Source organism: Apteryx rowi, unplaced genomic scaffold, assembly GCF_003343035.1.
Source record: "Apteryx rowi isolate R43461 unplaced genomic scaffold, aptRow1 scaffold_19, whole genome shotgun sequence".
Taxonomy (NCBI): domain Eukaryota; kingdom Metazoa; phylum Chordata; class Aves; order Apterygiformes; family Apterygidae; genus Apteryx; species Apteryx rowi.
In genome coordinates, this window is record NW_020448196.1 from 2,792,518 (window position 1) to 2,817,655 (window position 25,138).

The 25,138-nt window shown below is 45.2% G+C and overlaps 2 protein-coding genes and 2 long non-coding RNA genes across 8 annotated transcripts in view; 1 reads left to right on the forward strand and 3 right to left on the reverse strand.

Annotated features, from left to right (window-relative positions):
• The window catches only part of TSC1 (TSC complex subunit 1), a 31,566-nt gene extending 26,270 nt beyond the window's left edge, over positions 1 to 5,296 (reverse strand). For 2 of the 4 annotated variants that reach the window (XM_026062047.1, XM_026062048.1), the window contains exon 1: positions 5,199 to 5,296. The gene's annotated coding sequence lies outside the window, so the exon portion shown is untranslated. Of the gene's footprint in view, positions 1 to 4,999; positions 5,100 to 5,198 lie in introns of those variants that run through there. The other 2 variants (XM_026062045.1, XM_026062046.1) reach the window with 2 other exon arrangements.
• Positions 5,297 to 5,940: 644 nt separating this feature from the next.
• LOC112964235 lies at positions 5,941 to 23,089 on the reverse strand. Its single transcript, XR_003252902.1, has 3 exons — positions 22,900 to 23,089; positions 6,927 to 7,110; positions 5,941 to 6,388 (listed from the first exon to the last, which is right to left on the reverse strand). It is a non-coding gene; the product is annotated as an uncharacterized LOC112964235 (long non-coding RNA).
• Positions 7,121 to 21,593, forward strand: GFI1B (growth factor independent 1B transcriptional repressor). 2 transcript variants are annotated; one of them, XM_026062041.1, is made up of 7 exons: positions 7,121 to 10,511; positions 15,450 to 15,578; positions 17,186 to 17,365; positions 17,926 to 18,188; positions 18,422 to 18,559; positions 19,038 to 19,203; positions 19,684 to 21,593. In XM_026062041.1, the coding sequence occupies exons 2-7, from the start codon at positions 15,464 to 15,466 to the stop codon at positions 19,860 to 19,862; spliced, it is 1,041 nt and encodes a 346-aa protein (XP_025917826.1). In that variant the 5' UTR covers positions 7,121 to 10,511; positions 15,450 to 15,463; the 3' UTR covers positions 19,863 to 21,593. The 2 variants fall into 2 exon arrangements, with proteins under 2 accessions (XP_025917826.1, XP_025917827.1); XM_026062042.1 differs by having other exon boundaries at positions 7,124 to 10,511; positions 17,219 to 17,365.
• LOC112964236 lies at positions 19,228 to 19,751 on the reverse strand. Its single transcript, XR_003252903.1, has 2 exons — positions 19,665 to 19,751; positions 19,228 to 19,529 (listed from the first exon to the last, which is right to left on the reverse strand). It is a non-coding gene; the product is annotated as an uncharacterized LOC112964236 (long non-coding RNA).
• Positions 23,090 to 25,138: the final 2,049 nt, after the last annotated feature.

Genomic DNA, 25,138 nt, shown 5'->3' on the forward strand with positions numbered 1-25,138 from the left:
ATTCAAAATATTTACAAAAGTATTCCAACACAAGTCTAAAAATGGGACAGTATTATACATAGTTACTTCACTAGGTGGCCAGTTTATCTGTTGAAGTTATATAAACACTAGTACATGTTGTCACCACACTATAAACAAATAGTCAAGTTTTTAATAGCAAATCACAATTTTCTTCAGTGCAGGCTCTATTTGTCAGGTTGCAGATCTGCAGCGCTAGGACTGAGACTCTCATCAAATTGGGTCCCTGACGCCCAGCACAGATGAACAAAGCGGGAAATTCCAGCAGTACCGCTGCACCGTGTCACGAGTTTTCTCCAAAGACAGGCGAATAACTAGCTTACAGACAACAGGCATTTAACTTCAAGGAGGGAACAATGCATTCTGATAGGTGAAGCGCATTTCCCAGAAGTAATGGGAACCGTGTGATTTATTACCAGTCCCACCAGTTATTTGTGATGTGATTTTCAAATCTTGCAGATCAGGAACTCAAGAAAGGCCAGGCTAAGGAATTCCTACTACTTTGTAAAACAGTGAGATCACCCACTGAACGCCACAGCGTTTTGTAGCTGGGATTGATATAATGTCCGCAGTGAACAGAATCTCCCTTAAATCCTTACATCATCACATCACGGCCGTGTCTTTCTTCCCAAATACATGGCATACATGATGGATCTCTTTAATGCTTTCACCCCTAGTTATTGCGCTCATTCTGCTATTAGAAGAATTTCAACATCCATGAAGCTACATTAGGAACTGACAGGATTAAATCAAAATCAGCAACTTTTCGATAATGTTTGAGTCATCGATTCTTTACTAGCATTTTTAGTTAGTTTTATATAAGATATCCAAGTCACTAGATAGTAAAGAGTGAAAAACTCTGTTTATATACCTTTTAAAATACAAATTTTTAGCCTCTCTGGAAGATACAGATACCAGTAGCAAACTTCTTATTCTTACATTCAAGAGTTTTCACAAAGACAAACTTTTATCAAAGTATTAATTTGAATCAATACAACTGGAAAGCCAGCTTACAGGAGAGAAGGAAGAAGCCAACAAGCCAAGAACCAATTTGTTTTAAAAAGATTTTTGGTAGCTAAGCTAACCACAACAAAATATAGTTAAGCTACAATCTCAAGCCAAAGAGGAAGACCACATAAATATTGATTGAAAAGGTTAAACAGAGAAAGAGATAGCAGGTCTCATAATCAAAAGATTATGACTTCTGTAAGTATTTTTGTCAAGAGAAGATGTTCTTCTGTTCAGTGTATTTTTATCTCAAGCCAAATGAAAAAGCAGCTGGTAGTGCCAGTTATGCTTCACGGTGGGGCGGGGAGGAGGGGGACACACTCAACATACACACGTTCTCCTCCCATAACGTCCTTACCATTTACTACAATAATGTGAAAATCCAGACACCAGAAGCGATATTTTGCAAAGAGGGGGAGGGTGTCAGCATCAGCATTTCATCGCACTTCCTAACCTTAAGTTAAATTTGGGATGTGCCAGCAAATTGTTATTCCTCCCCAGCAACAGAAAAGGGGGATTTCAACAACGTAAAACCACTACCGACATCCTGGAAGCTTCACAGTAAGCAATCAGACTCAGGAATGAAGTGAGGTCAGACCTCAAGACTTGTACTTTTCCACCTGATTTCTACTGCTCGCACAGTAAGGACCGCAGGTACTGCTTTGCCAAAAGCCATGAATGAGGACAGAAGTAGTTTATATTGATCATTATTTTAAAAGAAAAATTCAGATTGATAAGAAAGCAGCCTCTCACACTCAAAACTTTGAAAGGCTCTGCGGTCACCAAAGGGTAAGGCTCATGTCCTCCCATCCGATATACAGCAGTCCAAGCCTGCTTCACATTTCCTCACACTGCTCAGTTTTATATTTTCTTCACAAATAAACTAAACACTACCATAAGGGAAGTGACAGCACCTACAAAAATAAGCAATGGATGAAAAGTGACAGTAGGTAGAAAAAAAACACTGGTGGCAATAGGATACTAAGCAGCTGATCACACCCTTTTTCACCCCCCAGACATAACAACCCTACATACTTGTCACCTCAATTCAAAAGGATCGTTACAACTGGAACAGTACAATTAAACAACAAACAACTCAGCTTCTTTTATAATGCAGGTGTCTGCTTTTTGAATGAACTGGCTTCTTCTAGCAGTCCATACTTTTCTGCTTATTTTAAGATCTGATACAAGATCCCATTTCTAAACTTTGTAATTATCTTATAAGCCAAGACTCTTGTTTGTTAGTATATCCACTCTCATCTACTTTGTTGCAGGTGCTTAACTGCAGCAGGAAGAGGAAGAGGAAAAAAAAAAAAGAGAGAGAGAGTCATATTCAGCAATTTTTAAGATGCATTTGAAACTGTGCTGTGCCAAGACACTGTGCTAATTACTATCATCAAATTTCTGACAGAGGGTAAAATTTTAAGAAGCAATGTATATCAGAAATGGGGAAAAAAGAGCTTGAATATGGTAGGGCTGACGCTAAACTCTTTGGCAGAAGCCACGCTAACAAGCCACTTGCCAACCCAAAAGGGAATTATTTCAGCTCTTTATACACAATCTATTAATAATGAATAAATAAATAAGAACAAACATTCTATTTTACTATGCCAATTTAATTAAAGAGCACATGAGGAAAAGAAGTTCAACTAAGGAATCTTTTTAAAACTACAAACAGGTAAGCAGAGAGCTCAAGATTTCACAATAACACAAGCAGTAAGACTCCTAAATCTCTGGATCAGTTTTTTTCCACCAACAGAACTCTTTAAACATGTTCACAGAGTTAGGCTGCAATTCAGTAAATCTTGAAACCATTGCAAACTAACTACCGTACTCAGTCCAGGCATTTTAACTACTCCAAGAATTAAAGCAGGCATTAAGCAGAACACAGAACCATACTAAATGTTGTCAAACATTTTAATTAAAAACAAAAGTGAATAATACCCAGGAAAGTGACAGCAGTCTACTGATTCAATAATTTTGTTCTGTATCTTAATGTGCTACTAAAAGAAATTCTTACGCTATCAAAGCAAATATTATGATTACTGTGTCCCCATCATGTTTATTAAACTACATGAAAATATAGCAGCTACATAATAGATCAAGATCCTGAGCTATAATATTATTTCAAAAAATATAAACTTGGCTATGACATGCCATAAAATCTGGTACCTTTCCTCCCGTCTCTCCAGAAGGGCACCGATAAAAATGCTCTGATTATGTGACTTGCTTGCTTACTACTGGGCATATCTTCCAAAGATGCATGTGCGCATTATAAGCTATTCAGTTCTTATAGATACCGACTTCGGTAATGTCATCAGCTTCTATTTAACAAGAAGGTGTCTGATAGTTTTAAGAACATTGGGGCATCCCAGCATTCCAACTCTGAATTTGGCCAGCATTCATCTCTCAACTAGAAATAGTTACTAAAGCCAAATGTTTGTTCAAAACACCAGAATACCTGCAGTGGGACTGTATATCTCATATGGAAACCCTTTAATAATGCTGTCATTTGTTAGTCACCATAAAAGTTAACTCTGAATTGATTAAGAATCAAGTACCTGACACTGAAAAACAGCCAAAGATAAAATCATTTTAATTAAAGCTTATCATATGACACAGTAGATGTTCTGACTACATTTTCATCTGAGTAAGTCAGTGTCACTCCACATGAAGGCAATTTAATCAAGAGTTGACTAGGCTGTTAAAAAAAAATCTGAGCAAAGGATTTTAAGCCCATGATTTTAGTTTAACATGGCTAAAATGTGTTTGATAAGCAACCAGAGCATCTTATTGCTGCATAGCAAAGTAAAACCAGGTACAGACAGAGGTATGTGGTCTCTGCGCTTACAAGCATTATTCAAACTGCCTGAGTTTTCAAAGATTCAGTATCTAGTTCTCTGCTGTTCATACATGTAAACTGTAGAAGTTTTTCTCATCTAATAGTATCACTTTAACAGTGCTTTGATTATGATGAGTTTCTAACAATTTTGCCTCAGAAGTTAGTGTTAATAACTAGAGGATCAGATCAGATAAAGAATCAAAACCTTCTGTAGTAGCATCTACTGGAATATTCTCTGAATCCAGTTTAAAAAAAAAAAACCTGAAACAGTTCTATGCACAAAACTTCATCCCCATTTGTGTGTCCATTTCTGTGGGTTTTGAACCATGTATTCCTTTAAGGCATATGTTTCTTTACACGTTGCTTTGTAAAAAGCTCGTAAAAAACAAGGAGAGAATCACTGACTAAACAGATAAAAAAATAAAAGAGATTACATTCACAGCAAACAAAGAGCCAAAAGCTGTTCTCTACCTTCTGAATTAGTCTAAGTTCTTTGCGACAATAGGAAGCAAAATGTTTTCTTGCAGAAGTAAACATCATCCCTACCAGTATTACACTGACTTCACACACTGCCTGTCAGCAAGAAAATAAGAAAAGCCTTCCTCACCAGAGGGGAAGACTTTTAACAACTGCTTTAATGCCTAATCCCAGATGAGGGAATCCCCTCAGAGAATGACTGAGGCAGGGGAAATCTGGAAATTGCTCCTCAGGACTTGAAAGGGAGGTACAATACCTCTTTCTACGACCGGTACAGAAAATACAGGAAAGTAAATTTAAAAAAGAAAAGCGAATCAAGCGAGAGAGAGGTGGGGGGAATCTCTCCAGGAGGGCAGTGCCCGGAGGACCCCTCTGGGCGGGAGGTGGCTGATGACAAAGACCAAGTTCGGCTGAGAGGAGGGAAGCGGGCGAGGAGCTCGGCGGACGCCGCTGCCCCCCATGCTTGCTGCCCTCTTCCCCCATCCCTCCTCCCTCCCCCCGGCCCCTTCCCTTTCTCCTGCCGCCTCCTCCCCCTAATCCTTTCTCCGTGCCTCCCCCCGCTCTCTTTTCTCTGCCTCCTTCTCCCCACACCCCCCTCTGTGCCTCCTCTCTCGCCCCCGCTGGGGGAAGGAGGAGAAGGCCCAGCGCACTCACCTCTCCCTCTCCTCCCCTCAGCTGTTTACCACTCAGGGCTCCTCTAGCCCACAGGGCGCCGCCATCTTGGCCCTACCTCCCCCTCCCCCCCATTCACCGGCCGCCGCTCCCCTCGAATCCCTCCGCCGCAGAAAGTAGTTCCAGCCCCCCGCCCCCCTCCGCTCACACCCCTCTCCCGGCGCCGCGCACGTTCCCTCACCGCCCCGCTCGAGCTCTTCCCTCTCAAGAGCCTTAGCTCCCCGCTGAGGACGGGGGAGGGAGGGGAAGGCGGGGCGGGGGCTGCGGCCGCGCTCGCCCGGCCTCCCGCGGCGGGCGGAGGTATCTGCGCGCGGGAGCGATGCGGCCCGCGGCGAGGTCGCGTGATTCTGGAGGCGGCGCCGCCGCCAGCCCCCGGCGGCGTCACGTGGCGCGGGGCGACCGAGGCGGCCGGTAAACAAGGCCCGTGGCGGCCGGCGGCTCGGCCCCGCGGCTCGGGGGCTCAGGACCCCCATCACCCCCCGGCCCGCTCCGCTCCGCTCCGCTCCCCCCTCAGCGCGGTCCGCCAGGCCTCGGCTGCGGCGGAGCCGGGGCCGGGACAAGCGCGGCCTCGCTGAGCGGCGAAAATCGCTCCTTTCGCCCCGGCGGGTGGCCCGGGCGCCCCAGGCGAGACCGCGGGCTCGGCCGGGCCCGGCCCCGCTCCTGGCGGTGCTGTGGGCAGTCTGCGCCCCGGAGCGGCGCGAGGCGCTCGGGACCCCCATTTCCCTTAAAAAAATAGGTTTTTTTGTTGTTTTTTCCCCCTCAAGTTCACGACTGTGCAGGAAGGAATATAAAGAAGAGCCCGAGTGGGCAGCGTGCGTGTGCCCGAACCACCCGCGGGGCAGCTGCCTCCGGGGGCTCGGAGGAAGCCTGCCGGGGCAGCGCGCAGCATCCGAGCTGCTTTTCGCTTCATGCATATGCAAAGCTCGCTTCATTCTGTCTATTTATACTAATCTTCCATATATACAGCGAAGGATCCCTGCGTGCTTTTTTAGCTCACGCGCAAACCACGGACAAGGATCGTTCCTTTGCTGAAATGCAGCAGCTATATGACATATCATCCTTTTTTTTTCTTTTTTTTTGATGAAGTCTATTTTTTCCCTGTGAAAAACACAGAGTTTAGGGAAGAAGAATGGAAATTATCGCAGGGAAGGCTCTCCAGCCTGCAGTTTTGTATGCCACACAACTGTTTCTCCGCTCAACACTTCAATCTCCAGATCGGTGGGGTCCCGGCATTTCTCATTCCCGAAGTAGGGGGAGTTCAGCAGTGACGCGCTGGCTGTTGCTTGCAAACTGCCGATCTAATTCTTTAATCCATATGAATTCTCCTCAGATGCCAGTGGGAATATGGACATCAGATTTGCAGGGTAGAAGCTAGGTATGAACAAATAAAAGCAGATTAGAGCCCTATCGGAGAAGGATCAGTTGGTTTTTAACTTCCACAGCATTCGTTGGTTCGTTTTACGGCTCTCATCCCTGCAGGCCCAAGATAGTCTCCTTCGTGTTGTACCTGCAATAGGTCATCCTGCTGCTGGATGAAATAGAGTTGCTTGGTGTGAGCACGTTTTAATCTAGTCCTGCCTGGTGCATCACAATTAATATTTATTACAGTCTGGACTGAGTGATGGTATTTTTCTCCTGCTGTGCAGAAGACATTTTTATTTAATCTGCCACAGAAAGGAGTGGAAATTAGGATGAGCTTCAGAAAAGAACTGGAAGCAATTAGGCGTGTTATTTTACTGTGATATAATTACCGTAACATTAAAATTGACAAAGGAAAACATGGATGCTACAGGAGGGGATTGCTGCTAGGTTTGAAAGGAAAGAAGGCTGAATTAGAATGGATGTGATGTGTTATAATTAACCTGTTTATTCTTATTGAGTTACACATTTAACAATTTATTTAGCGTACCCGTCGGGATGCACTAGAGCACGTGACATGCATGAAGACCTCGCAGCAATGCACAAAATTGAATTGTTCTCGGTTGCAGGCAGAACTAGCCCTTCATCTACCATGGCCCTTGTGGGTCAGGGCCGGCATAAGCCTCTGTGAGTCCAAATAAGCCCTCCATGGCTCTCTCCTTTCTCTGCTTACCCTGGAAACAAGAAGAGCGAACAGGGAAAAATAATAACAGTAAGAAGAATATAAAATAAGAATGACAATATGGGGTCAGCTCAATAGTGTAATATCCTGTATCCGATACCCTGGGGTTTTTTTCTTCAGCTTGTATAAATCACCTTTTGCTATAGATTCCAGCGGAGAGGCAAGGTGATAAGTTTAACAGGAGCCATAAACAGAAATCTAGGGAAGAGTAAGAACATAACAAGCCAGTGTGATGGCTTCCCTGACTACACTCCCATTCTGCAGCTATTTGCCCCTTATGAACTCCTGAAATAAAATAAAGGGGGAAAGGGCGAAATGAGAGCTGAGCCAAACAGGCAGGGCAGGAGGTGTCCGTCCGGGGCTTTTGTCAGCCACGTGGAGATGAGACTAGAAGGTAAGATAGCCCCAAATTTCCTCACAACAGGGATCCTTTGTGCAGCTAGAAGTCTTGGTGGTTCAAGAGTGACTGTGGCACTAGGTGAGCAGAGTGGCTTTGCTCTCCTTGAGGTGGGCTAACCTGAGACCAATAACCTGCAGAGATGCTGGAGTGAAGACGACTCAGGCTCCTATGTCATCAGCAAGGATAGATCCTTCCTTTCTCCTGCTATTTATCTCTGATGTTTACACTGCAACATCTATTCTCAGTGTAAGGCTAGACATATCTCAGCATGTATATATATGCCATGTATGTGGCTTATATAGTGCGTGCTGTACTGAGTACAGTTGTGTCCCCGTCTCTTTTGGGGCATTCTGTTGTAGTGAAAATAACAACAGTCAAAACAGAGAATATCTGTGCCCATTATCTCAATTATCAGTGTGCATGCAATTTATCTGTGCTTTTAGAGATGATGGCTACTTGGGGGCAGCAGATCAACTGATAAAGATATTTTATTTGTAGTTGTCTCTACCCATAGTTTACTGAAACTAGGAGATGCAGTCATCTTCCTTCCCCAAAGGTCTGTGCCCTGTGCTCTTTGGAGCACCTCTGAAACAAGCTAGCTGGTGAGGTTTTACCGAGTCTGTAATTAGATTTTTTGCACAGCTAGTTTTTGTAGGGCTCTTGTGTGGCTGACTTGCTTTTCCCATATCTAGTCCAAGAGCCAGATACTGCAGCCGTCTCCACTTTATGGCAATGGGAAGCCTGTGCTCATGGGGGCTGGCAGAAGCCAGCCCCAATGTTTCATGAAATAACATCTCAGTCCTTTCAGCAGCTTGTCATTTTCCGGTTTTGTTTAATTCCTGTAACTCTCTTCATATGAAACCCTGAAGCTGCAATATACATCTTGGTTTTTGGTTACAATGCTTGTTTTTGTAGTGGGAAATGTAATCCTTCAAATGCCTGTGTTTAAGAGGATGCAAATCAGCTTGCTAGCACAATGCTTTGGGAACGTTTCTTTCATGCAAAACCCAGCTAGATAAATAAGGAGGGGAGGAGGAAGGGGGGAAAGGAAGAGGGGTTGTTTGCTTCTATAAACAACGAGAATTAATTATGTTCAGCAAATGACAGATGGGTTAAGATCAAAATCTGAATCTTTCTCAACTTGGGTGAAATCTACACTCCTATCTCCGAGTTGCATCAAAGCCCATTGCACAGGCTGTCCGGTGCCGTTGGGCAATGCAGCGTCCGTGCAGGGCGCGACAGCAAAAGCTGTGAATTGCGGCTGTCCCGGTAGAGAGCGCTAAGGCCAGCGGGCCCGGCGCCACCGCCTGCCCAGAGCGGGTGCAAAACAGCTCCGCGGTGCAACCTCAAGTGTCCCTGCACCGCATCTGCTCCACCGGGGGAATACCACCCTACAACCGGCCTTGTTGCGTGGCAGAAAAAAAGTTACTGCTTCCTGGTGCCTATCCCATACTGAGCTATAGGGAGAAAAGGGTTCTCACTGAATCCCGGTTTGATGCAACTGACTGTAGAAAACAGTAAAATGCATTTGATGGCTCACAATGAGCTGAAAAACTCCATGATATAAAGGCATTTCTCTGATGGCAGTGCACAATACTTGGTACTCGACAACTGGATATGTATGCTTATATCCATCTTAAATCATAAACTTCTGGGAAGGCATTTTTTGCTATCTATCTCACATCCTACCCAGCACAGAGTATGCTGCTAGTGCAGGAGGGGATGACCAAGGGCACGTACTGCACATGCCACCATGCATATGAACAGTCAGAAAGACTGTGAAAATCAGAACAGGTGAAATCAAGGAATTGTTTTTTTGTTTTGTTTTGTTTTGGCAAGCATCTAGGAAGATGAGCTCTCCTTATTTTTACCCAAATAAGAGTTAAGTCAATGATTCTCAAAAGAAAATCACTGCTTTTTTCAGACCTTCCAGCTCCTGTTCCCACCTCTACTGGAGACCTATCAGGTGATCTGGGAAAAGTCATTTTACCTCTGCTTTATCCTCCTTTTTTACACCCTGTCTTCATAGAGTGTTTTGGCAGTCAATTATTTCACATTTGCAAACCCATTTTCGAACCTTTTTGCAAGTAAGTGATAGAAGTGCAAATTCTGATTATTGCTCTTGAGTAGAAGAGCTTTTTGGAAAGATGCTTGTTAATGAGCTTGCTTAATGAGCTTTCTTAAATCTATATTTATATCCTATATACAGCTGTATATAGATGGAGCAAAATGTAAAATATGTATGGATTGCACATACATATGCCTAAGAAAAAGAAGACTGATTAACATACCTCTTTTTCAGTTATTACTATGCAAGTATTTATTCCTTTTTCCTTGGAAATTGGAGAGATAAAAGATACATTCTGGAATAAAATAATTTTGTGCATATGTGCTAGATGGTTTTGTTTATGAGACTGAAGTGTGTGAGTGTGTGTATGTGGGACAGATGGTGTGTCTGTTTGTGAAAGATATGATGCGGAGATGAATGTGTGTAAAAATACAGGTTTCTTAAGAGCTATTCTTTTTCTTTCTTTTTTTTTTTTTAAGAAACAACAAAATAACAAATGCCTGCTTGTTACATTATTTCCCTGTGTCATGCTCTTGTCAATATGACAGAAGAGCATTCCTGCAGAAAGCCAAACTGCCCCAGAGTTACGGGTGCTGCCCCTGGGGTTCAGAGCTGGGCATCGTGAATTCTCTTCAAGTTTTCAAAGTGCTGGAAAGTTTTGATAAGCAAATACTTTCTGGGCTCTGCTTCTCTATTGGCTCTTTCTTCACCACCAGATTTTGACACAAATAATCTGATTGAAAAATCAGGGAGGGGAACAGGGGCAAAAAAACAGAGAGAGAAAAAAGGAGAAGTATCTATTTCAGCAGACAGCGACTAAGTGAAAAAGTGGAAGAAGGAGTCCAGAGAGAAGACGACGTCTTGCTGGGGGCTTGTCTGGGGAAGATTTCAAGGCGAATCCTGTAAAGCAAAGTCCCCCAAACAGGTGATTTTATTTATTCTTTTAAACACTTTTAATTTAATTGTTTAATTCTTTCCTTTGATATATTTTTATAAGCTTTTTTTATTCTTTGCTTGTGTTTGCAAATATATAACGTATTCCACTGCATAAGTAAGTCACTTGTCCAGAGGTTGCTTTATGATAATGGTTTACTTCAATCAAATGGTCAGACCTTTTAAAGCCAGATACCATATACTTACTTCACTCTCACACATGCACATATAAAAAAGATAATAGTAGAACAAAATAGAAAAGAGGTGACAATGCTGTCAGATACAAGGGTCCCAGAAAGCCCTATGCAGCAGGAACAGTTTCCAGATGTAGACTTTGTACTTAAGCACTGAGGACATACTATGTTTTTTCTTTTAATTGCTCTTTTACAGGGCTAGGTCTTTAAACTCAGAAAACGGCACACCTCTACTGCCATCAATTAATGTACGCCAATTTTACTAGCTGAGAATTTAGTCTCTCCTGTTTCGGATTTTTGCTTCAAACCTATATTTTTTAATTTCTTCCATTCTTTCTAAGAATATGCTGATTACTGTAACATAATTTTTAGCATATGGATTTGGCTATTTATAGACACCCCTCATATACCACCAGATTGATTTAGTGCATCAAGCAGGAAAACAAATGATTTACAAGCTCACACAGCAAGTGCATGTACACATTAAAGAGATATAGGATTTGTCAGAAGGTGCCATACAGGTCTGTTTATCCTTGGAAGCCTAAGGCAAAGTTTGCTAAAGTCAGTGGGATTCCTGACTTCACTAGGAGCTAAATGAGGTTCCTAAATGAGGCTGCAATTATATTCTAAACTTTTTTTTTCTGTATAATATAGATGTACAAGCATTTCCATTCCACTTCTTGGACAAAATTATCACCATAGTTTGTTAATCCTGGCATAACATCCATTTGCCCAGTCTTACCACAAGAATGAAAAATGTTCTGTTAATTTTTCTACTAAAGAAAAATATTCAAATTACTTGCCCCAAATTCGTACAATGCTGTAAGGGTGGACTAGTGAAGACATGATTAATTTTGTTGTAAAGAACTTAAATTCTTTTTGAATATGACTTTATATTTAAAAAGTCAGGAACCCATAAAACCTCTTATTTTCTTTGGGCTCCTAAAAAATTCATACACAGGTTGTGTTTTGTTTCGTGTTGTTCTTCTTCAAAAGTATAGTTTTATGAAGGACAAACTATTGTTTATTTTTGGTAACTTTATTTTTACCAGAAAGAGCAGAAAAATACAATATTAAGATTAAAATACAAATTAAGCTGTGGGAAGGAAATAAGCCTGTTTTATCCTAAGACTTTATTAATAAATGAACTCATATGAAGATATATTTGTAAATTAAAAATTGATTAAGTATTTCCTCCGAGTGTAGTGGGGAAAAAAAGTTTTATCTCTATAATTAACCTTGTAAATTTGAAAATGGGGCTATCTGAACTTAGAAGGGCTTAGAGGAAAATGAAGGTCAGCTTTAGAAAGGAACATACGTTGCAAATTGGGTTCCCGATCCAGCGCGGCACCATCCTGCAAACACCCGTTCCAAATACGCTGCTTCTTGTTACGAGCCCCCTCACTGAAGGAACCCTTTAAAGAACAGCCACCCCGTCTAACTCAGCGAGAAGACCGATTTCTTCAAAACTGTAACGAAGGGCCTGATCCTGTATTTGGGGGTACTACAAATTCCCATGCACTAAAGCAGGAGTCAGGGCTTCGTGAGGAACAGAGAATTGAATGAACCTGACTAGTGAAATTGTAATTGGTAAAACAAACCTCTTTAAGGTGCTTCAAGTTGGGCACCCAAAAGTTCAGGTCCCCCAAATACCCCAAGCCACTCCTGAAACCGTAGGCTTTCCTCTGCGTCGAAAGCCAAAACAGTGAAGCAGCCTCCTTCCCTTGGGTTCTTTTGCCTTTTCCTTAGAGCAGACTACTACGACATTGTTATACAGCTACATTAATGGCACACAAGTGTCAATTCTAGCTGGACACTGATTTAATATTCCGTGTTGAACCCCTAAAATGCCAAGATAGCTGCATTTTGGGTAGGCAGTCTGCCCAAGCAATGAACTCGCTCGTGCAGTTGCCAGTCAGGTTAGAAACCACTGCCAAAGGAGCTGGAAGGAACAGATGCCTGGGAAAAAAAGAAAAAAGCTTTAGCCAAGGTTGAAGGTGAATTTTCTTGGGAGCTTCAGCGATTGTTCCGATGTAGCAGGGTCTGTTTTCTGGAGCGCTACTTTCTCTGTGAACTGTAGTTAGCTATTAGAAGCAACTGATCACTCGCCACTGATAATCTGAGTTTCAAGGGGAGATAATATTTTTCTCTCACAATCTGTGCTTCTAGCTTTCCTCCAACTTGGTTGTGCGAATCACAAACCCAGTCCAATGCAGTTGTTAATTAACTACGCTTTGGGCTCCCAGTTCCTGTTTTCTCTATAAAATGGGGTGGGGGAAGTGACTTCCTTTTGTAACGTTCAGTAGTGCATTAAAGATTGTTGTGCTCAGAACAGGCCCTTATCGACAGGCAAGATACTGGACCAAATCTGACTTTTACTTACGCTGGGGCAAACACATCCAGAAAAACCCCATTGCTTCTTGTGCATCTACTCTCAACTGCCACCAGAAAAGAGAGGCTTGACTTAGTGCTGGGGCACTACCATACAACACCGCAAGATTGCTCGCACCACCAGCTTCCAGGCCTCTAATTTATCTGGCTAAACAGGCTGGCTAATGTCCTGAGGGTCCTCTAGGCAGCGGAGAGAGTGACTCTTTGGAAGGCGCTGCAGGGTGCCTGCTTTCACCCCACCTTCAGCTCCCTGCTGGAGGAACCTCTTTCTCCACTGTGTAGGAAGCCCAGGGAAATCAGCTGGTTAATTCAGCCAGATAAATCAGATGTCTCAAGCTTGCTGGTACGAATGCCCTTCACTGTGGGCACAGTCCTGCCCACTGCATGGGAAAATCCCCTTGACGTGGATGGAAACCCCATGTCTCCAGGAAAGTAAATACAGCAGTGTAATCCGGAGTCCCTTCTCGCAAGTGCCTACTTCTGGTTCCAACCCAGTACTACTTCGTCCTCTTTCTAACATTAAATTAACAAATCTGGTCTTGGCCTCTGTTTTCTCATGTTCACCTCAAGTCACGTGCAAATTTCTTGGAAAATAACGAAGAAAAATAGGTGAATCATTTCAGGAGAAAAAATGGCTAGAGACACCAAGGTTTATCCCTGAAGTGGTATATTAAACAGTGGGAATCCTGGGCCAGATTTATAAAGGCAGCTAACTTCTGATGGGGTTTCCTAAAAGCACCGAGGCTGGTGAGCACCTGACTCCCACGGAGAACAGCAGGGCTTGGGAATCTGCCTATCCATACTGGATTTTACTGTGCAAGTTCTAGTGTACACATACCTGCAGCCTTAGCACCATTGCAAATCTGGCCCTTGGAGCTTAAAGCAAAACACCACTGGGCTATGTAATTATATTTAGTATATAGGGGTAAGTGCAGGTGCTTTTGAACCCTAAAGAGAAGCTGGCTGAGATCTTTTCCATCTCTGACTGTTTGTGATTCCTGGAGCCTGCGCTGCTCTGCCCTGTCTTACGCAGACCTTTCAGATCACTCCTCTTTAACAGGTGCAAATTATGTTCCTTTTTTAATAAATAAGTACAGTACACTTCAACTGCTCCCAAGAAAAAAAACAAAGCTTAATAACAGACTTGCCCATCAGCAGAGAGCCAGGACTTGCTGTTGACTTTTCATATGAAATATAGTAAGATTTGCTTTTAGTGCCATTGTCCCAAACAATTACAGAGGAAAATGCAAATAGATATGCAAATAATACACCAGCTGATATCACCGTGCATAGCACTGAGCCTGTTGTCATACTGTCTGCATGAGAACAGTTACAAGCTGTGGGGAGCGGGCCCAGGGCGGGCTGGGTTCTGGGTACTAAAGATAACAAGATGCATTGCAAGAGAATTTTGTATGATTAAATTTCAGCATTTTATGTTTGTTCCTAACTCGTCATTTCAACGGTCTGTGATATTTGAGTCAGATCCAAAAGGTAACCTCTCTCACCCAACACTTCTGCTTTGCCTCTGCTCCGACTGTTGTTTGTCAGCCAGAACACAAAATATTCAAGCTGTGCCCAACAAGAAGCAAACCCACCACACATTAAGGCTGCTGGGATTTTTCATTGCATCTCTCCTGTTATTTATGTTGTTTCTATAATAATAATTTGTGTAGCAACTTCACAAAAGAGCCCATGTCATGGCTTGGGACTGCATTCTTCTAGGTACAGTGCAAACACTAAGACAGGCCCCTCTCAAAGGGGTGATTGGGTGATCTCCATCCAGCTCTCCCCATTGTGTTGTCCTCTCATGGATGATAATGTTGGACATGCACCATGTCCTGTAGCCAGAGCGGAGAACAACAAGAGAGACATGCTGGGTTCTAGTGTCTCTCTGCCACAGAAACAGTTTTGGTCTATAGCATGTCAGTCAATTTAAGCATGCCTGTTTCTCCTCCTATAATATAAAGATATCGCTAATGCTTTGCCTCAACCTAGGGGTAGACTGTGAGGCTTAATTTTTTTATGGAGTACACTGTGATCTGCAGTCCCATCTCAACATTCAGCATCAAAGAATATCTCGCAGTAGGTTTTTTCTCTTAACCCCCTCCACAGCTATGTGTTTTCCCCAGAGTTGAGATCCATCAAGCGCCTAAACCCCAGCAGCCACTCCCCTGTCTTCGACTGGGTGGAGGGACCTTTCAGATGAATTATCATCTGTCTCCTCAGCAGAAGGGTTTTATTTCTCATCACTGCTGCATACGGAGCTGATGTTGTGGGGGAACAAGTGAGAAATTACCCCACAAACCACAGAGATTTACCTGCAGTTATTCTGTGTTTCTGCCCAGGCAGTGAATGGAAAATGCCACGTTCCTTTTTGGTGAAGAGCAAAAAGGCTCACACCTATCATCAACACCGCTTTGTGGAAGATGACCTGCCTACACTCACATGGGATCCAGTAACCTCTCCCTTCACCGGTGAGTCAATCCATATACTGGGCTTGTAAGAATACACCCAGGCGAATAAATAATTCAAGAGGCAAGCTAAGGGGGCAGGATTAATGAGTTAAAGAGCAAGTAAGGGCTTCCACACAGTCAGTCTAAGGACAAACTGATTCCCCCACTGCGTGCCCTCTTTCGCTTGCTCCCTAGACCAAATCTCCACTGTCACACTGAAACTGAATTTAGATCCTCCCTTTGTTTACTGTTGGGTTGCTGCTTTAGCGATTCCAGAGACAGTGTAGCGACACTCCGCTGCACTGGAGCGCTCTGGGCAGATGCAGGCACTGGAAATCCTGAATGAGCACATGCTTTGTGATGGCCAGGTCTCCACCTGCATGGAAATTACTGCCAAGCATTCTGCCTTCTCTCAGTCCTAACTCTAATTGTTGATTCCCATCTCCCTCGGGAGAAGACTCAGGATATAAGATCACTGTGTGCAGTTGTTCACTTACATTTGGGAAAGATGGCCAACTTCAGGCAACTAACAGCGGGAAAAATGCTTGCACTTTGGTTGTCAGCCTTCTACAAACTCACAGCTCTGCCACCTCCATCTCTAACTTGCTATACTCACTGCCCATATGCTCACTGGACTGACATCTTCCTCTCTACCTCCGTGTGTTACCACTGCCTCCTGATGACTTGCAAGGAAGGTTACAGCTAGAGCAACATGATACTAGTGACATCCTAACACTGATTGCGAAAAGAGTCCCAACACATACACACGAGGGGCCAGCTGCTATGTGCTATATTAACACAAACCAGCCTTCCTTCTGCCTGTGCCTGCTGTCCCCCTCCCCGCTCCCATTTGTGCACTCAGCCGTCCATGCAACAGAAGGCTGGAGCACTTATCATCTTCCTTCGGGCCCCATTCAAATTTGCTTTATTCAAATGTAGGATCAATTGACCCTTTGTTCTGGCCCTGAATACGAAATTAGAGTCCAGCCCTATGGTAACTTTGATTAAAGAAGAAAGGAGATGACATTTTAATTTCAATTCCTCCCATCATCTGTTGGCCATTTGCAGTGTCCCTCTGGAACACCAATAGGGTTTGGACAGATGGCTACTGTCCTCCAGCAGCCCCAGTCTTGTCTCCATGCACAAGCAGAAAGAAGGCACATGTATTGGACCTCTGTCCATTTTAGACTCTTACTGTAAAGCCTACTTCTAACAAGTGCTGGTTGGTCTGTTTAAGGGCTGGGACAGGCAGGGAGAAATGTGAGTGCGGGCAGGAGGCAACTAGGCTCTGTTGTCACCCTTGCAACTGTGTAAGCAGTCACCTCCCCCTCTGCTTCCCTACTTGGCTATCCATACATTCAGCTTAATAATTCTGAACTATCTGATGGGAGGGGTGGGGAGGTTAATAAGTTAATGATCGTTACTTAACTTCATAAATGAAAATTGTATTAAATGGGGAAATGCTTCTTACAGGCATGTGGCCTCTAGGATTGATTTGCTTTGACTAAATAGGGTATCAACCTCTGCACTGAGGTTCTGACTCAGGGAATTGTGCACAGACACATATATCCAGGCATAAGTTCACACCTGTGTACACAAACCCCCTTAACAGACTCTTCTCTTATCAGATAGAATAAACTATGACATTGCTGTGATTACAGCCATAGGAGACAAGACACCAGAGGACATCAAGAGACAGGACCTAGAATGCCTGGTTCCAAAACAAGAAAAGGACCCTTCTGAACTGAAAGAAGAAAGTGTCCCTGCCCAATATCCGAGCAGGATGCTGCCAGGCCCTTCAGCTACAGGTCAGCTACCCAAGACCAGAATCACAAAAGAGGTTTGGGGTTAGATTGGCCTATGGAGTCCCAATGACTGGGTCTAGATTTTCAGTAAATGACAGTTCTTATTTTGACACCAATCATCAGACTTGTCCCAGGCAGAGCTCATGAAGTGCATTCTGTATTTCTCTCTACACTTCTGGTCTAGATCAGCATGTCCCTGAAGGCTGGGCTATAGGTAACCAATGAGTGAGCCTTCGAACCTCAAGGACTAATGCAACTCTATGCTATATAGGTGAAAGTGGGTGTCTGCATGACACTTGTTCAAGCACCACATGAAATAAAACTAATAGGGGGTTAATATTCCCTTAGCATCCCCTCTCCCCTAAAATTTCCTTAGACTGAAATCAAAGTTATGGTAGGAACTTTGTGTAGGGATTTGAATCAAAGAACAAAGAGTAACTGACTCCTTCCCAAGGTCAAACAGGACATTAAATAGAGATAAGGTGGCTGGGGAGCCTTTGCCCTTGTGCCCACCTGCAGGCAGTGGCATGACACTCACTTCTCCCTCTCTTTTCCAAACTCAGAGATGGCCATCCCAGGGCTGCAGATCAAAGACTGCACTAATCCGACAAGCACTCCCACCTTATACAAAACTGGCTTTTCTTGGGATGCCTTCCATTCGCCATACAGCTACCAACAGATGTCCTCCACTATGCAGTCAGCCCTCTTGGAGCACCGTGTTAGCCTGTATGGAAGCCACCTCCTCCCAAGTGCCGAGCCTCCTTTGGATTACAGCATGCATTACTCCTCGGACATGGAGACCTACCACTGCGTGAAGTGCAACAAGGTGTGTTCCAGAGGGGAACCTTAGGGCTGGGGAGGGGCTGGGGTGATTTTCATCATGTGCATAAGCGTGTCACTGGGTTACACCAAAGCACAAGGCATCTGGCTGGAAACAGGTACCTGTTCATTCTCCTCACTGGGGACAAGGGAACTGGGAATGATGCTGTTCACATGACCCAACAGAGATGGAGACACAGCTGCCTCATGGAAAATCACTGCCAGATTACTCTTTTTCAGGTATTCTCTACTCCCCATGGACTGGAGGTCCATGTCCGAAGGTCTCATAGTGGGACCCGGCCCTTCGCTTGTGAAGTATGTGGCAAAACCTTTGGACACGCTGTAAGCCTGGAGCAGCACACCAACATTCACTCCCAGGTGGGTAGCCTCCTTCCAGAGAACCAGCTCTCCAGAGCTTAAGAGTGCTTGCACCTTAGCTGTTATTTATTGCATTATAAGAGAAGTAGCATTTCTTAGATGACAAATGTGATGGCTTTCCTGCATCACCCAATGACAGTGATAGGAGCTCTGAAGACCATAGATCATAGATCTCTGGTCTCACAAATCTCAGACTGTCCTTGAGAATTTCTTGCATAGGGAAGGGAGGATTTTTGCTACTGGTTCTTCTGTGCCTCACCTTCTCCTGCAAGGTGCAGGAGTTCGGACCACAAGAGGTAAGTCATTTGCATAAGTAACGCTCCTTTCATCCTCTTTGTACTGTACTTAGCACATCAGTCCATGAGCTGAGTAGATTTGCTTATCAAGCCTGCTATTCACAATGCTTTAACACTTTTTGGGCTCTGTCACATGTCCTGCAGCCACAGACTGACACCCCACAATTTTCTTTCCCTAACAGGAGAGAAGCTTTGAGTGCAAGATGTGTGGGAAGACATTCAAACGTTCCTCTACCCTATCCACTCATCTTCTGATTCATTCAGACACACGACCCTATCCCTGCCAGTACTGTGGCAAGCGCTTCCACCAGAAGTCAGATATGAAGAAACACACTTACATCCACACTGGTGAGAAACAAATTTCACAATAAGTAAAAGCAAATCCAAGTCCATCATGTTTATGCACGGACACAATTCTTGCATACAGAGATGTTGGACTGGGCATAAATGTCCATGTATAACAGAGGCACTGGAAGGTCTCTCTTCACTGTGCAATAGGAGAGCAGAACATCTAAGCATTACTGAGACACATGTCCTCCTCTGTGTGACAAGGAGGTGGTTACTGCCCAGCCTCTGGTGCACATCACGGTGGTATCCAGCCCCAGATGCAGCTGTCCTGCACAGCTCCCATCCATGTGGGGAGAACTGCCTCTAGTTCTTCTCACTCTCTCATGCTGGATCAGAGTACAGAGACATTAGCAGGACAGCTGGGCTGGCAGCACCCTGATGCCCAAGCATAGCCAGTTGGGTTTAAGTCTGCTGAAAGCAATTTCTTTCTCCCTTCTCTCATCTGCTAAGATATTTCTTACCGTTTCCTCTGCCCTGCAGGAGAGAAGCCCCACAAATGCCAGGTATGCGGCAAAGCCTTCAGCCAGAGCTCCAACCTCATCACCCACAGCCGCAAGCACACCGGCTTCAAGCCCTTCAGCTGTGAGCTCTGTGCCAAGGGCTTCCAGCGCAAGGTGGATCTACGGAGGCACCGAGAAACCCAACACAATCTCAAGTGAGAGACTTACCCACATCTTTGCTGGAGCTCCCATTGCCAGTGCATGCTCCAGGGAAACAGACTCTCCATCTGGCATGGGGCTGCCCAACTTGCTAAGGTCATATCGCTGCATTCCCCTGGGGACTAGTAAAGCCACATCATTGGCTTTGGTGTTCAGACACCTACCCAGGGCCTTGCACATCCCAGTATGTGACAAAGGAACTAGGGGCAGCTCTCACTTTTTAATTGCAGCAGGTACTGGGCCAGTTCTGACATCACCTGCTCAAGTGCAAATCCAGAGGAATTGCTCCAAGGTCACTATTATTCTGGATTTATGCCATGTGCAGAGTTCAGTTCATCAGATTGACCAGCAATGAGGTGGGAACTCCTGGACTTGTGGCACCAACAATCTGTGCCAAGCTGGTGCCTTAACCATGTTCTGCTTTGATGGTTAGGAAGATAAGGCCAGGGCATGCAAATAGATTGCATTCAGTGAGCTGTGTTCAACCTGAAGACAGCTTTTGCAGAGACTTGCCTAGGTCATAAATTCTGGCAACAAACACCTAAAGCAATTTTCTTTCAACGGAACATGTACTGTGATCAGGTGACAAATTAACTGTGTTGTATTTTTAGCTTGGAGTGGGAGGAAAATACTGAAAAAAACAGCTCCTTAGATGCTCCCCTAGCTGAAAACAGGGGTCTCTGAATGCATTCCTCATCCACACAGTACTGCAGAGATCTCTGGGTTAGTGGCAACCAAGCGAGCTCCAGAAAGAGCCAAGCCCCAGCACAAGGCATAAGCTATTAAGTTCTGTGTCTCAGAACCACGCGAGAGAGACTGGCTGCTCTGGGAACCCAGGCTGGTATGTCCTACGATATTTCACTGCATGCTGGACATACCAGCTTAGATCTGTCTTGGGGAATTGTGTGTCACTGCATGGTTAGGATATTGATGTCTAGGGCCTGTCACTCCCTTAAAGGAGGAAGTGATCTAGCCTGTACACACTGGCATAATACGTGAATACCTTGCAAGTATTAGACAAACAGAGCAGTGGTATTTCCGTCTTCTTCCAGGTCTAGAGGCTGAAGGAGAGGGCTGGAACAAAGAAAGAGCTAGTTTCTCTCTCAGCTCTGCTACGTTCTTACTATATAGCCTCTGGCAAGTCACTGTACTACTCTGGACTTTCTCCACCACACCTGGTGATGTAGAGTCATTCATTCAGGTTTGTGAGAGTCCCTTGAAATCTTCAGAGGAAGGGCAAAGTGTTATTATAGCATTAAAAGGACAAGTGCTTTCAGGTAAGTAGGGCGTTGTAGCACTGGACAGACCGCTCCATAACTACAACCCTGAACACGCAGCATCGGACAATGACACCAGCAGGAACTGGCCTGGAGAACAGGCTGTGGCACTAGTCATTTCACTCCAAATGCTTAAGAAGGAAGGCTGCCATCACAGGCAAGCAAGAAACGGTACAAGTAGAGAATTCATTTACTGCCAGGAGAAAAGAGGTCTGATCCTGTCCTCAGTTACACTGCTGTAAATCCAAAGCCATTCTCCTGACTGCAGATTGAGACCTAAAATGTATTTGCCCCTGTTTTTATCCTGTACCTAAGCTGTTAGTCATTAATATGCATTCTGGAAACTCAAAACAGCATCTGTACTCCTGGCTTTTCCTTGTACACTGTAAATATGTATTTATACTTATTTTAATGTATATTTTTATTGCAATATACCAGACAGTGGCAACATGTACAGGCCTGCTGGGATTTATCTGATAAATCTGTTTCCTCTCAGTAACTGGGCTAACACAAAGCATTGCATGTTAAAAACATCCATTTCAAGAAAGGCTTGTACTCAGCTCTGGAGATGCAGGCAGTGGGGATGGAGGGGGAAAAGGAGAAGGGAGAAAGTACAGCATGGCCTCATACAGTGGGTTCCCGCCTTGGGGCTCTGACATGCACAAGTGGAAATCAAGATGGAAATTCATGTGCAGAACAGGGTTCCCATCAGGAAGCACTGTCACAAGCTTGGAAGTGAAAAAAAGGAGGTGGGATGACTAGAAGAAAAGTTTGGGAATCAGGAGCCTTTTGGCTACAGAACACCCCATGAACCTCATTCATAACGGCTGGGATCAGAGGACATTCATCTTCAGGGACAGATATGTGCAGAGCCCCAAACAGGCACAAGTCAGCCCTTCAGAGCAAGAGAGCACTGTGCAGCTACAACCCATCTAACAACATGGGACTGTGAGCCCAGGGGAAGGTGTTATTGAAGTCCCCTTGTTAAAACTGTGCTGCACTATACTGGGTCATGCCAGAACCTGGTCAGGGCAAGGACTCCACGGAAGGTGTACAAGGAAGGTGTATAACCTGTGGAAGAGCTGGGCTTGAGGAAATGGTCCCCAAGTTCTGACCATGACACCAGGTGCACACATGATCCCACACATACACATGCACAAACCTTACTCAAGGTGAAGGCATTTCAGCTTATTAAAACTGCTGCCAAAAATTCAAACTGTGTTTATTATTTCCCTTGCCCTCCAAAATTCTGCAAACAAAAATATTTAAAGAGCATGTCAGCATCTGAACTGCTCAGTAGCTAATGCCCTCCAGCCCCAAAACACACAGGCACACCAGCACATACTTCCCTGCCTGTGTCCTGGGGACAGCAGGTGTTTCTGACTCTCATTTGAAGCTCCCCGATTCTGGACGTTCTTGAAGGAACTGCTGGCACAAACTGATCAGCACCATGGCAAGATTGCTTGTAAAATCACTCATAAAAACAAATCAGACAGCTGAGCCTGCTGAACAAGGGCTACTGTATCCATTAGATTTCCATTGCTATCTTTTGATTTCCATGAGACGGAGGAGTCATGGCCTGGAATGGGGCCACCCTAAGGCTGTGCTCCTACAGCCTGCTTCTCCCTTGTTACAAAGGGCAGACCAGCCCAGGCCTCTCATTTATTTCCCCTGGACCTCGGGCAAGCAGGGAAGGGAGCTGCTTTCACCACCCTCCCGGTTACTGAGCCTAGAGATTACTGAAGAGCTCTTATCCTTACCCATACACTTGTGAGGAGTCCTGTGAACACAGTCCCAGGAGACGCAAGGATTGCTTTAGATGGATGGGCAGGGAGTAAAGAAATACATCAGGGTGATCTTAGGCAATGCGCTGCTGCAGAGCCATGCTCAGGAGAACACATCTGTGGCCAAAGTAGCCAGAGAAGGCCAGACTGACCCACTCCCACTGCTCCGGGAGCATATCTCCAGGAACAGGGGCTGTGGAAGGAGGCCAGCTGGCAAAAGGCCTAGCAAGACAGTAACGCAAAAGCTAGAAGGTGACTTGAGAAGGGACGCAGAGGGAATTCACTTGTCGGGCTGTGCGCTGAGGCACTACAGTTTCTTCCCCTAAGCGTAACAAGGTGCCACGTTCAGACCACCTGCTAACACTTCCTGCCTCCTTTTTCCCTGAGCCCCACCGCTTCCTAGGCCTCCTGTTTCCACCCAGAGAACCTGACACCTTTTTCAGTTGGATCTGGATGCCACATTTGGTTTTCATGCTCCTGGCTTCTCCCTGCACCTCGAAGCCTCTCAGATATAATAACCAAGGGGATTTCATAGGTACATGGATGTCAGCAGCCTAGAGGAAAACTAGGCAGAGCCCCTCAGCTCCTTGTTTGCATAAAATCCCTAGTAAGGGAGAGCCTTCTTCCGAGGAAGAGGCTGGAGAGACCCCAGCTTGGGCTGTCACTGTATATTGGTTTTTGCAAGGTAACCTTCAGTCATATAGGGAGGGTCCCAACTTGCCCAGGGGCAGGAGGTCAGGAAGATGCAAGTGACGGATCCTGAGAAACAGCCCCCGTGAAAACAGCACTACAAGCACAACAGCGTGCTCTGCCCTAACGTAGCCCCGTCGCGCTGGGCTTCCCCAGGAGGGGCGCGGGGCAGGGCGGCTGCTGCGCCCCCCTGCCTCGTGTTCGGCACCGCATTCCCAGCGCTCTGCTCTCTGCCAGGAGCCTTCCTCCTGTACCCCACCGAGCCCGGCCGGGGTGACCGGACTGTGCTAGCAGCTCTACCACTCGTGACATTTCATTTCCTCGTGCTTTCTTCGTTGGGAAAGCACGCTACGGGCCGACAGCAGCAGCACTCTGGGGCTGAGCGACTGCACTCTGCACAGCTGCCGTGGCTTTCAGCTGTGCTGCTTGAAACTCTGGAAATGCATGTGAAGACGACAGGAAGGAAGCAGATCTGTACTCCACTGCTCCGGGCTGGGGGAGAGCCTTTGGCTCCGAACACAGGGCCAGCCATGCGGTAGGCCTGCTGCTAGCATAGAGCCCAGCTTTGCATGCAGTGTTGCAAAGGGCTTGACTTTGCCTCAAACCTAATCTGATCTCGGGAGCTGCTGAACCCATAAAACAGGTACGCAAAGATGCTCAGCACCTGTCAGGATCAGGCTGTTGGTCTCACCAAATCCAAACAAACACCCCTGCCCTTGCTCTCCAAACATGCAAATTCTCCCCAGTTCTGACCGCTCTGAAAACAACCCCTTTCCCACCATCTCCCCTTGCATCAAAAACATTCTGGCCAGTCAATCAAGGAAACAGATAACAAAAAGCAAAATCTCAACTAATCTTTGTGGCTGAAGAAAGAGCTGATTGTTTTTGCCTCTCTCTGAGCCCTCCCTAAACCTTGCATTTCCCTAGCCCTCTTCACACCTTCATTCCTTTATCGTAGGGGAAGGAAAATCCTGGTCTTTGGGCTGTTTTGTTTAGCAAATGAGGGACATGCAAAGCTATCCCTCTGGGCAGCTGTCAGAAAGAGAGATGTGCCTCTGTATCTTCCAGACAGCCTTCAGGCACTGAGAGCACCAGCCCACAAATACTATGATCAAGAGTGGATTTAAGTTGGGACATAAGATGCATCTTTCTTAATGAAGACAGAGCCACAGGACACCCGCAGGAAGAGAAGGTCTGCTCCTGGCTAGCATGGCATTACACTGGAGCTTATCTTCAGATTGTATTAACCTACATGTAGTGAAATACTAGCAAAGGCAGAACTCTCTGAAGTTGTCGTGCGTGCTGGCAAGAGTGAGAGAAGGTCTAAAAGGAAATGATGGGAAAGACAGAGAAGAATTAGGGCCCCAGTTGGTTTCAGGATGTATTGGAAGAAGAACTTATTTGCGGAGTCCTGTTGCTCCCCCCCTCCCAAGGCTTCTCAAGAAAGCATTTTCACTGAAAAAAATAACAAAAGGAGGGTCCCTTCGCCTCTGGCAGGTCGTTCCCCCAGTGCTGCACGGAGCCG